General features: G+C 45.3%; 1 protein-coding gene across 3 annotated transcripts in view; it reads right to left on the reverse strand.

Moving 5' to 3' along the window:
- The window catches only part of LOC135910172 (putative FERM domain-containing protein FRMD8P1), a 98,813-nt gene extending 86,657 nt beyond the window's left edge, over positions 1–12,156 (reverse strand). For 2 of the 3 annotated variants that reach the window (XM_065442227.1, XM_065442223.1), the window contains exon 1: positions 11,970–12,156. In XM_065442227.1, coding sequence (XP_065298299.1) covers positions 11,970–11,993 — 24 coding nt within the window. In that variant the 5' untranslated portion in view covers positions 11,994–12,156. Of the gene's footprint in view, positions 1–8,520; positions 8,727–11,969 lie in introns of all 3 variants that reach the window. The other variant, XM_065442224.1, reaches the window with a different exon arrangement.
- Positions 12,157–13,737: the final 1,581 nt, after the last annotated feature.

Below are 13,737 nucleotides of genomic sequence, written 5' to 3' on the forward strand. Positions count from 1 at the left end.
AGGTGGCACGTTGAAGAATCCCACGGGAGAACAAACGTGACGTCAATAGTAAAAAAAAAAAAAAACTGCCAGCGGCTTCCGCGCGTCCCCGATAGGGGCCTCCGCTGAAGCTCCTCAGGATCAAATAAAGTTCATTGTCTGTCTGTCTGTCTGTCTGCCGAGGGAACATTTCTAAAAAAAAAAGAGTTCCGTTGAGCTCGATATAATAGCTCGCCCTTATTTTATTCCAAGGGGGATGGATATACGCGCCTTTGTCTGGCGTCACTTTTCTAAAGACAAACCGAAGCGGGTGTGAATGGGGCCATATATAGGTGCATCAAACCTACTTTTATACAGGCAAATCACAATCTTGATATCTTGTACATAATAGAAAAAAAAAACGAGGGTTGTTTTAACTGTTCACATTCCTATTGTTGAATCGTCAACGCAGCGCTTAACTTAAAGCTAGAAAAACGGTACGCAGTCTTAAAGAAAAAAAAAAAGAGACATACATTTATGGGAACTAAAACATAAACAAGACAAAGTCATGAGCCAAGTAAACATAATCACAGTCATTACTTCGCGACTTTCCGCTAAAAGATGGAGTGTTTTTTGGACAGGGGCCAGGAAACCTCGTCAAAACACACACACACACACACACACACACACACACACACACATATATATATATATATATATATATATATATATATATATACTGACTACATAACTGCACCAAGCAAACATCTCATGCTCAACAGTCAAGCTTGCACCCGGCTTCCAAAGGTCAATGATCTAGCCGCGTAAACAATCACTTATCCGCGCTCTAAACACACTTTTTTTCTGGCGGTGCACGGATCGCGAAGACGAAGGTCGTAGACTAAAAAACGAACACACCTACAGGAGAGCCACTGCGAAACCTCACAGAATCGTGGAACGGGCCAACAAACGTAAAGGCGAAAGTCGATCGCAGTGTCCGGCAAAACACACGCGTATCGACCGGATTACAACTTCGAAACCTTCGCGGCAAACTCGATGCGAACGCATATGCAGCAAGGTAGACTCGAGTTTCCTCGTTCCACCTGACAGTGTTTCTGAGAACACTCTTTTTTTTTTCTTCAGAAATATACGCTCCCGATTTCTGTTTCTATATATATTTGTAGAACCGCACTCGCGCGGCCACGGTTTGCGAATCAAGGTGCGTAGACTGACCACAAGGAAACGATTGGGACGGGCCGGCCGTGCCGAAAAGAATTAGATCGGCCACGAAACAAGCGCGCCCTGAAGATCGGCGAGCCCGGCGTGAGGTCGATTGTGCCAGACGGCGTGGATTTGACGCGGAGCTGGATCCAGAAGCGATAAAAAACTACAAGAAAAAGTAAGTTCTTATTTTTGTTTTCCAACGAGTATCAGGGCCTTCGTCAGGCAGATTACGCTTTGTCTTTCGTGTTGTCACTCAATACCTTCATTGTATGCCTGAAACAATGCTAAATACACTGAATATGTAACCCTGCAATGCCCAACGTATTATTTAGGCTGCGCTAAGCTTCATAACTTAAAGTTATGATTTATGCGCGGGTAACGTAAGGCATAGCCTATGAAGTTGCGTTTTTGATACGCTGGTGCGAGTTTTCGGTTGCTGGTACTTTTATCAAAGCAATTACTAATAAATAGGATACAGTGATAATTAACTTTTTACCCAAACACACGATTGTTGTTTTCTTGTAAAAATATGGTCTCCATCCACGGCCACATATAAAGGTGAACAAGTTGTTCTGATTGTCGCTTATTTCGAGCTGTGTTTGGGTACTGCTGGGTTAAAGAGCCCCTCAACAGGTCTGGCCATTTTGATCTGCCGAGCGCAGAGCATACAATGCGCGATAACGATCGTGTCTGCAAAGTATTACATCGCTAGGCGCCGCGCAAAGATCTGAAATTTCAAACCGTACGCCGTTTTCCCTTTCCCTCGCGGCGACCGCGCTCCAAGCCGGGGGATGACGTACACGTCCCAGTGGGCCTACGTACACGTGTTTGAACAGTGACGTCACTCGCGGTGACACGTGACTTCGAGAATTATTCAAGGCAAGATCTTCTAGTTGTGTAATATGTTGCTCGAACTGACGAATTAAAGCTTTTGAGAAATAATAAAACGCACGAACCGAATGTCTTCTGTTTTACTTCTCACCGCGCTAAGAGAGATGCACTTCCGTTTCGTCTGCTTGTTCCCACGTCGTGCAGTCGAGCGCGCTGACACCGAAACTATAGGCGCGTTTATAGTCCGACGTAATCGGCGCGTTGGCCGCGTCCGGTTACGTCGGCTGCTCCAGTGCGTCGGACCGTAGATCGAACTACAGACGCTGTTGTCCTCGTCAACGTGACGTAGCGTATGAGCGCGCTCACGCTACGTCGCACTACGTTTAGCCCATTCGTCATTTTCCACCGTGTTCCAACGCGCGATCGTGCTCTATGATCCTCTTGTGTCTGCCTCAGTATTCGTGTAGCCCTTGACTTATGCTGCCAGTCAGGTGCCCTCGTGCACAGCGCGCAAAATCGTGCGCTGCACGAAACGAGACAACCACAATAGCTCGCGCGCGACGCCGTCAGCGGAAGTGCGCCGCGACGCAAAAAGAACGAAGAGAAAAAAAATATGAAGGCGGGGCCCGTGACGTATGCGTCACGTGATCCTTGAGCTCATGTATGGCAAAGGCAGGGAGGGAATTTCCCTTGCGTAGGCTAGCCGGGGCAAGTGGAGAGAGCGTCTACGTTTGCGATGAAGCTCGCCTCCTGAAATCATGAGTTGGCGGCCCCGGAATATTTTTATCTCGGCAATTAATAAGCCGATTTGAAAATTTTTTGCGACAGAACGCGCCCTAGAGAACACGTAACAACTTCCAGCGTACAACCGAAGTTTGCTGAGTGGCCTGGTGAGGGGCCCGTTAACAAATATGTACGAGCGTAACTGGGATAACGATCTCTTCAGGCATAAAGAATGCGAATTCTCCTCTTTTGACTAAACACGATCGTTCTTCGCGAGTCGAGAACTTTCCCTTAACGCAACAAAAAAAAAAACACAGAAAAGCCAAACGTATGTCAGTGCTCCTTTAAAGAACACGTTCTATTTACAATCATAACTGATTTATTCCCATTTAATTTGTCCATATCTAGAGTGGTGTGCCGGGAGCCCAAAAGCTGTTCAGTGCACTTTCAACATAACATACTTAAATGAGTGGTAGGAAACACGGGCCGGTCGGCAAGCCTTCTCAGAAGTATACCGTAGGTTTCAGAGCATGGCGGAAACGGTGCGGAAGAACGACGGATTCTATGTGGGACGCGCGGCCGCCTTGGAAAGACCTGTACACGACAAGGAACTGCAGGGAAACCTATAAGAGGTAATTTAAAAAAAGCAAAAACAAAGAAAAGTATTCTCGACACTACCCGTTACGCCGCGGTTAACTTCGGCAACAAAGGTGGTCAGCGAAGAAACACCGGGGTTGCTATCCTATATACTTCATTTCACACACAGCAGGCAACGCTATATACGAAGGCTAGAAGGACTTCTCACCATGTTGGCACTGACGAAAAAAGATATAACCCGTTCGGTTTACATGTCAACGATATATAAAATAAGGTATGGGTCACGCAATTCGACGAACTGAGAAATGCGCGGAGTAACACTGCGTAGCTGCCCTAGTGTATGCCCATTCGCCATCTTGTCAGTTCCGATTGGCTCACGTGTTTGCTACGGCCTCCCCGGCTGCCTGGAAACGCCAACAGACGGCAAATATCGACGATGCCCGGAAAGACACCGCAGTACTGCTGCTATCCTGAACAGCTGTCGTATTCCTCCATTTTCTCAGAAGTTTCCCATGTTGGCGTTCTCGACCAATAACAGGGCGCGCTGTAGAGCCAATCGGAGTTAGAAAGGAGTCATAGAGAGTAAACTCGAGAGTTTACTACAAGATTTCGAACTTTGAGACAGTACGGACGTAAATCTGAACTGAAGTATAACTGCGAGTCGGCCTAGTTGGAACAGACTCATCTTAAAACTTCTTGTGCGCTAACAAACAGGGACGAAGAATAGAAGTAACACAAGGTTTTTAGAAAGCGCTAGTCCTTGTCTTACTCCTATTCCTCATCCCTGTTTGTTTGCGCACAAAAAGCTTCAAAATAAATACGGACGTCTTTGTACTGCGTTCTGAATAGCAGGCGGGGCACCCGGGCTCCGTGTTATCCGAGTCACATATTCAGAAAAGATTGAGACGAATAAGTTAACTGCACCCGGTAGAAGCGACATGCAGGCGCTTCGATAAAGCCACCCACCATCCGTAATACGTTTGCCTTCCTCGAAAAGAAAAAAGAAAAACTTTCTCCTCGTCCAGTCCAGCAGGTGGAAATGAGACCGCCGCTCTGTATCTCTGCATCCTTCTATACTGCCGGACGATCAAAAAAAGAAAAAACACACGAGCGGCGGTAAGTCAACTGAAGAAAAATTAAATCCGAGCGTGTAAACGAAGTCAAGGAAAAGAAACGGCGCTCGTGCATTCTCTAAATACACTTTCCCTCATGTCGATAACCTATTTTTAATTCGGTTTCTAAGCGCAACGAAGCCACCACGCGTGCCAACGTAAAAGAAAAAAATAAATGAATAAATGGCGGCCGGGCGAGGGGGAGCAAACAGTCCAACCTAAACGGAAGCAGTAAGATGTACACAAACCGGCAGAAGCCTTTACCCTCCCCTCCCTCTCTCTCTCTTTTGTTTAATTCCTTGTTTTTTTCTTCGCACGGTATAAACGCAGTCGCCTTTATCGCTCTTGGAGCAAGCGCGGTCACGGAATCAAAAGCAACTTATGAGGACTTCGCCCGGGAAAAGAAATAACGAAGTGAAAGAAACACTAATAGGGGGGGGGGGGGGGGAGGGCGCAAAAAAAAGCAACAAATACCCACGGCGCCTCCGGTAGCAGCCGCGGTTACCGACTCGCTCGCCCGGCTAGGAGGCCAAGCCAACAGGTTTACTTCTTTCCGCATTACGTCTCTCTCTCGATCTCTCTTCTTCTTTTTTCTCTTTTTCGTCAGTTTCCCGCGTGGGCCAACCTCGCGTTTCCCATTCATGCACGATACGCGATTCGCACGATCGCAGAGAGCGATTGGAAGCGGCTCAAGAAACACCGCCTTCGGCCGCAACGGGAAAGCTGCAACATAAACGCGCTCAATGAAAGGGCGACGCCGTCCACTGCGTTGGCATAACAAAAGTCGGGGCGTAGGCCCTCAATGATAACGCGCGAAGGACGTGGAAACAAAGGCGATCCGGGGAGGACAGTTGAAGTTCGACGAGCGTCGCACTACAGCACCGCTCCGACACCATAGGCGGGAAGTGTTTATTTTTCATGGGGGATGGGGGATTTGAAGAAGGAGGATATGAAGAAGGCGTGAGAAGAAAAGCGTAGTCCTTTCTTTAGCAAACAGCGCGAATAACGGGACACAAAAAAGAGGCGCACGACACACGCCCTGACTTCCAACAAGTGTGTTTATTGCGCGAGCGCCGAATATATCGCGCAATATACGCACTTGTTGGAAGTCCAGCGCCTGTGTCGTGCGCCTCTTTTCTGTGTCCCGTTATTCGCACTGTTTGCTAATGAACGTGTTCGTACCAACTAGCCCGGCTAGCCACTATTCTGGAAAACCGCAGTGCCGCGCACGAGGGTCTTTGTGGCGACGATGGCTACGAGATGGCGCCAGAGTAGCGCGCGTCGTGTCTACGTAAACAAAGCGCTGCGTGAGCGGAGGTTGTCTGCGGCGGCGGCTGTGAATCGCAACAAGGCGCCACCCACTCGCGAGGTAGTCGCCCTACACTTAGCGCCGTTTGCAGCGTGCCGCACGAGATAGACTGTCCGCGCCAGCCAATACACCGCGGACTTCCAGATTGCATGCCTATTTCCAAGAATTATTGGCGATCGTTCTACCACTGTGCAAACTTCCCGCTAATAAATCATCAGCTGTCGTAGTTACGGATTCTCTATCGGTATGTTGGTCACTTTCCACGGTAATGAATACAGCTATCTGAGGTGTGTTCCAAAACTTAGCCTCTACAACTTTACAAAAAATTAATTTGCTGTGGGTTCCTGGCCATTATGGTTTGTACTTACAAAATGAACGATTTATTAGCCAGAACGTGTTTAATTGGACCTTTGTTGCTGTGTTGCCACATACAGCTTACCTCACTGCATCGAGATACAGAAAATTTTGTATACCCACAAATGTAACCCACAAATTTGTAACCTACATATGAATTTTTATTTACATAGAGCTGGTCTGACGATGTGCCCCCTCTGCCCCAAATGTAAGGAAATTGAGTCAATAGACCACTACTTCTTATCATGCAGAAAATATTCCCACCAGAGAATGATATTTCAACCTCCACTCTGCAATATTGGATTAGGGTTAAGTATACAAGTATTATTATCATCTGGGGCCTCAACCCTAGACTATAATCACAGAGACGTTCTGCAGTATTCGATTATTGAACTGAAACAAAAAGATTACCCTGCTAATTATTGTATCTTTATTTTACATATCAGATCCGCATTCATTTCACCTAAATTAGTTTCTCAAAATTCTTTACTAACATTAACTCTCTATATTAAGATTCCCCTTTCAATTAATCTGACTGCTCACTTGTGTACTAGTCTAGTTATTGCAACGTCTTTTTTTTTTACTTTGAGTTTCTCATTTTTAAATAAGAATTTCTTTTAGCTACCTCCTGCCGCCCGTTTCTTAGCCTATCCCCTCAGTGGGTGTGAGCCATGACAGAGGTCCATCATCATCATCATCACCTTCTATTTCATCTGTGTAGTTCATGTGCTGACGGAACATGCTTAATATGCACATGCTTATCAGATCATTAAAGTAATTGGTCAAGCAGCATTGTGCTTTGTCATTGCTTTAAAGCATGACAGGCACATGAGAAAGCCGAGCAGTCATAGTTCTGCTTCTGCCCTGGAATACTTCAGGTTCACGCCTCCAGCAATATAGTTAGAGTGCCTGCAACAGAAAATGTCCTCCTCCCAACCTATCTCAACAATAATTTTTCCCGGAACCATAACACCTTCTTGGTGAGGTCAATCATGTATTCACGATACTAATATGCTCTTTCAGCATGTCAGAACATAACCTGTAATGCACATGAAGGTTTCAACATCTCTTGCAAGTTACGCAAGAAATCAGTGGTTTTGGTATTCAATGCTGTATTCCAATACCCAGTAACTGAATTTTGTCCTTTCCTCAAAACAGGTGGCCATAGGTTTTCTGTTCAATGTGTGCAGTGGACAAATGAACGACCGCCTACAAGTAATTCTACAGACATGCTTCTTATTTCACGAACCCTAATCAATGGACAAAAACTTCCAGGATGTCATACTGAAGCCATGCATGTTGTCTGCATGAACATTGTTAAAATAATAACAGTGCTCATAATTCTTTTATACAGCCTACGAGCCCTCAAAAAGTATAAATATATTTCAAATGTTTGCTACACCCCTGTTAAAACACAGGTGCATTTTAGCATGCCCGAGTATATTACAGCTGAAATAAACATGCATCAAGGGCTGGTACACATTCCTTATGAGCACAGTCTACTTAAATCCTGCTATACTCACTTAAGCTTTGTCTTCCTACAACAATGTTGGCAATGTTCTGATGCAGACCAACTTCAACAAGGATCAAAAGCGACTGTATGACAGGTATCCGACACATAATTACAGTGATGAATCGAATATGGGCACACAATCACTGCACAAAACAATATGCCTCTTCAGCTGCACTCCCGGCACTTAGAAAGTCATTTGTCTTCAGTCAGCAGTGTTGCAAAACCCTGTTTCTAAAATGCTGGGCTTCAACACAAAAATTCTTGTTTACTTGCCACAAGACATGAAGTATACGCACCCCATTATGATATTGCCCATCAGCGTAAATGCCAAACTATGAATTCCATCATGCCACATGCTGCTGTTATGGCACATATTGAAAGATTATTACCATACAAACACCTTTCTTAAGTTTATTGTAGGCAGCTCCTGTTTTCTTTTGTGCTCCCACATCTTGTTTTTTATGAAGAAGAGTGTGATGACCAGAGCTACACATAAAGTGGCCCCGTCACTCTAAACCACACAAATATTGCACACTATATAACTCCATTCAACAAACATTTAAAGTAACCCCGTCACTCTAAACCGCACGAATATTGCATACTATATAACTCCAACAAACATTTAAAGCAAGAAAACTTCTAGACACAGCAAACAGGCAGATGGAAGCTTTAGCTTCAAACAGAACGGCTGAATGCACAAACTGAAGCTTTGTGCACGATAGCTATCGCAGTGCGCAGAGCTTCAAAACAAAATAATCAATGCTGCAGTAATACACATCATACAAATCACATAGCAATTATATAAAAAGAAGGAAAGCAAAGCACTAGAAGGCAAGCCCAACAGAGATGCAACACATCATGCAGCAGTCCACAAAACTTCTTCCATGTCACATACTTACTGTGAGATGAGTTGTACCAGATAGTTCTGGGTGATATTGCAGAAGCACAGGAATGCCCACCACCAGAAACAGAGCAGGAGGCGAAGGGCAGAAAAGCAAGCACGTGGAGGCACAGCAGAAAAGGACGCGGGGACCCAAGAATCAAGGCAAGGTAGGTACGCAAAGCTTGCGCGATGTTCTCACCCCATAAGAAGAGAGTCGACACACTGGACAGACAGAGAGAAAGAGAGAGAACAGACATGCGCTGCTTGTGTCAAGTGACTTGATGTGAATGCACCACACCTGACATCGCCAACCATTAACGACTCGCAAAGTTCTCGTCAACGGCTCTGAAAGCTTTCATTTCTTTCCAACCAAAAGCTTTTGTCTACAAAGTACACTTGTAGCTGAAGCGATCAAGTACCTATGACCTTATGTTTCTCACGCCATTATGCTTGAAGTCGCTGCTACGCATGTGCTTTTAATTGCAATAAATATTCCGATCACAAAGGCTGCAGTCATTGTGGAAAGTTGGTATGACAATTGTGATGTTATCACAAAAATATTTCACCGACTAGAGCTAAGGAACTTACACTAAAAACCTCAATGGGTATAATTTCAGTTTGCTTTACAAATGTACTGTTCATGTGCAGCTGCAACCACTAACACTGGGAATGATCGTAAACATTTGAAGGAGAAATGAGTTGTGAGACCACAACACCCCACAACTTGCCTTAATTTTTAATGCCATTAAGTATGTCCGTGTGGCACTAGTGTGGTACCAAGTGAATAAGCACTCAGACTTTAAGGCTTTAAGCAGTTAATATAATTTGTTACGTTTGAACGCCCATATTAGAATTTCTTTAAGGGGGAAATGTGCTTGATACGATGTCCTAATATGCTCCCCTGCTCCCCAAGCTACCTATTACTAAAACATTATTCTGCTAGTTTTCTTCGCGAATAAAATTAGGCTGTTGTGATAACTTTCATATGAAGTTTCCGCTAACACTGGATGACCTTCTTCAAAAGGTGTTCGTCACTGATCCCTGGGGAAATATTTTCCTTCTTTTTTGGAGTAGTGACTTGGAAGTTGGCTTCTGTGGCAAACAAACCTTCATATTCTAGAATGCACCTTCACTCGACACTCTGACTCGATTTGAGAAAGTGAATCACAGCACCGCCTTTCGACGAATGTTGTTACTGCATTTAAATGACGTCCCATGGCAATGCCCGAAGGAAAATTTTGTAGCCCAGTGATCTTGCCATCTTCTGTGCTTGAGTGCATTGGTGTGAAGGTGTGTCCCTCAAGCAGTTCCTCATCGTAAAAACCCCTGAGGAGCATTACTAAAGCTTGGTGTCATCTTCAGTCATGGGGGTGGCACTGGAGTGTCCCTCAGTAGGGAAGAGGAAGAGTTCGGGGCCATTTGCGAATATGCAGTTAAATTCTACGACACCTTTCCTTCGGAAGAAAGCAACTTTTATGGCCACCTCTAAAAGAGACCTTTGATGCCGTCTCACTCTACGCAGCCCTCAGAGCAATTATTGTTAGTCCAGCTTTACACAAATGAAATGTGACATCTAACTTGTTAACTCTGAACATGTTATTACAATTCGTGGTGCACTTGTCTTTCACTAGTAATTCCTTGCCGTAGCTCCTGTCGTCTTCATAATCGGCTCAGTTATAGCAAAATTTTCGGTCATATCACAAAGTTCAACTTTTCTATTTTGTCTCGTGCTGTAGAATTTATATAGCATAATCCTGCAGCGACACTGTGGTAACAGGTGATGCAGTTGTTTCCTTTACCGAAAAGTTGCAAATGTAGATGTGTTAAATTCGTACAAGCAATGCCCATTCTGTTCTTTTTTGCATATTACTTCCCATGAATACTTACATCTGTCATTGCATTATTTAACTTGCTTTATATAACTTGTTTTTTATTAGTTGTTCATTTATTTTCACACTAAATTTAGCTAGTTGGTGTACACTCTCCATGTCGTCGATGCTCCTGCATGCATCTGAAGGGTGAAATGAATAAATAAAAACAGCAGAGGACGGGTGTTCCAAGCTGAAGTTGTTGAGAAGGCATGATGGCACTACCTTTTCACTTGTTAAATAGAATACAGAGATGCAGTCAGTGGACAAAATTGTTTGGTACAAAGAGAGCATTTCAGAGCAGCTGACTTCTAGATATTTGCAAGTCATGAATTAACAAGTGCTAGCTAGTAGCAGTCAGGCTACGAAGAGTAAGAACCTATGATATCAAGAGGGTGTCACTCTTCAGTTCACTCTTCTGAAGAGTGAAATGGTGTCACCAGTTCACTCTTCAACAACACACACACCACACACACACACAATGGTCACCTTCGGCGAAGTCGAGAGAAAATATGCTGTAAATGCATTAGAGAGCTCTACAGCATCATTTGGTCCCGTTCCAGTCGCACACAAGGTCCACAAAAACATCACAGCACCCAGACGTTTAATAACAATTTCCCTTAATTTATCTCGCAAGCACGACTGCTAATTCAAGTCGGGCGCAATAAATTGCTGGAAAGTACACTCTCATGCAGCATACCAACAAATATCAGCACAAGGTGCAACGATTTAACTCCGGATATCGTGTATTTCTTTCTTTTCCTTTTCATACAGTTTTTTTCTGCGCCGCGGTCACCTGCTGAAAATGACAGCAACCTCAGAACGTATCACAAATCAACTAGGCAATAAAGCGAAATACGAACGCCCCATTTAAACTGTTATCGTGACGAAAATAAAACTCCACGCTCCCATTTCACACGTTTGTTGCGCCAATGAATGTCATTCACGCTCTACATGGAGCTCGCGGTTGCGGCGTTTATGCGCTTCTGACATCGAAGCGAACCCGTTGTATTCGTAAACCGCAAGATTGATGCAACGGTGAGCGTTGACTTCGCAAGCATCCGCTCCCGCACCCAGCATCGCCGACGTCGCCTGCACGGGATGCCTTCGTTTGTTACCACGCCGGACTCGGCTACTCAAACAAACATTCCAGTACCTCCGAAAGCGCTACGTTAGAAGCAGGAAGTTGCCTTCGGCCAGAGTGCTATCTAGTTCGGCGAAAGCTCGGTTTCGCGCACCTATTGTATGCCTATTGTCTGCGTTTACAACAGCACACGTCTCAGGTTCACACGCGGGCCCTTGCTTTCCGCAAACCGTTGCTCCACTTACAGAGAAAATTCTACCGCACTGGCGCTTGCCAAGACGATTCAAACGTTACTCACTGCGGCGTTATAAATTAAAATAAGGAGCGGCGGACGAACGAGCCGTTCGCGATTACAGACTACAAGTGCTATAGTTTAGGAACAATACACGATCAAGTTTTTGTTTTGAGAGAATAAGCAACAGCGCTACGGGTAACGGCGCTTTACGGGAGCCGTATCCGAGAGGCGGTGGCACGGAGAAACGATGCGTACTCCGACGGAGCGGAGAGACCTACCTGAACTCCCTCCGTAGACTCCATGACTGTCCCAACGAGGTTTTAGCGCTGTAGAACGCTTTCCAGTGGTTGCGAACAGTGCCGGCCACACGCTACTTTCACGGAACTTACAACGAAACCACAAATTTTGCCGACGCGATCGCAGCCTGCCAAGAGCAGCAAGCCGCCGCCATGTTGGACACTAGCGGCCTCCAGTGAGCAAGACCAGAGGTAGGCGAAAATGAAACCGAAATCGAAACTCGCGTTGTGTCACCGAGGCATTGGCTGCGCGTGTCACAACGGCGTTTTGAAACCTTGAGTAATCACAGGCCTGCAATTTCTGGTTATGCTTGAATAGGAAAACGTATAGCTTGAAGTTTTGTCTATTCTGTTCGAGAAGAAGGGGGGCTATTCGAAGAATAGGAACGAATGAAGAAAAATGTAAAAGTTCATGCGAGTGAAAATTCGAGCGCATTGTTGTAATATCATGGCTAAACGTCTAAATTTTGGCTTGTTGCTTGGCTTGTTGGAAGAAATTTCATGTTTACACTGCAAACAACACTATGCTGTGTTTCATACATAACCGGCAACGCTGCACTCCTTGAGACTTATCTTTTTCCCCCACAATAATTGTCATCAATCTTGTGTCTCCTTGCGCCCCTGAACGCTATGCACCAAGCAATAGTACGCCACAGATGAAAGAAAGACGGCTGATGTTGATCACGACAAATTACTCTCAAATCGCATGTCTCAGTGAACAGTAATCTAAATACGACACTACAGAAATAACATATAGGTAGTGACTACAGTGACGGGGCCCGTCACTTTAACATCAGCACTACAGTGACGGGGCCCGTCACTTCAACAACAACACTGTAGCGACGGGGACGCCACTATAACGATGTCGGTATTGGGGCCGAGGACTTACGGAGTCGCCATCTGTCGGAAGCACCTCATTTGCGTAGTCTGAGGGATAACGCGGCGCGCTCCGCATAGGTTTGGCTATCGGCGCTAAATAAACATACTACGCGGGAGCTCTCCTGGACATTTTTGCGAGTACTCTCGAAACGACAGAAGCACCTTACCTCTAAAATAATAATCTTGGACAAACAGAAGGCACAGAATGGTTTACAGACGCTATCTCTTTACCCACTAGGTACGGCTGGGACACTGCGCGCGGCCGCTGCGATCGATTCCCCCGAACCGGTTTCTTGCGTTAAAGGTAGCAATCGCTGAGAGAAAACTATGTAAGATATGCTCTTATAGTGGGCCGTCTGCGTAACCAAATGGAGCATCACAGAATGAAGCTTCAATTCAGCGATCGCATGGGTTCGCGGTGACCGACGGCGCGTCTACATGCATGTCCGCGCACAATGTTTCGCTTTCGCTGCGAGAGCGTTTTCGCACCGTGCCGTGAGCTCTGTGCCACAGTATATGAGCATTTGACCGTACGCAAGCAACCATTGTTGCATGTACAGTATCAGAGCTGTTCAAAAATAATTTCGTTATAGCTAGGGACTTCGACGTCTATACGGCGACGTGTGCTGTGCCGTCGCGATGATTCAGTGTTTTCTTTTTCTTTTCTTCTAAAGGCTTCGAAGCTCCAATATCATTATTTCTCAAGCAGCATCACACTGGATGCTTATTGGTCTTCTAAGCGAGCAATTACCCGCTGCTTCTTTTTCTTAATCCAGTGCAATATTCATTGTCTGGTGCTACACAAACATCAACATGTGCCATGCCTTTTTTTTAATGCGCTTTGTACCGTTTCCTTTCTATTCCAGTAAAC

This window comes from Dermacentor albipictus, chromosome 7 (genome assembly GCF_038994185.2).
Source record: "Dermacentor albipictus isolate Rhodes 1998 colony chromosome 7, USDA_Dalb.pri_finalv2, whole genome shotgun sequence".
NCBI classification, from domain to species: domain Eukaryota; kingdom Metazoa; phylum Arthropoda; class Arachnida; order Ixodida; family Ixodidae; genus Dermacentor; species Dermacentor albipictus.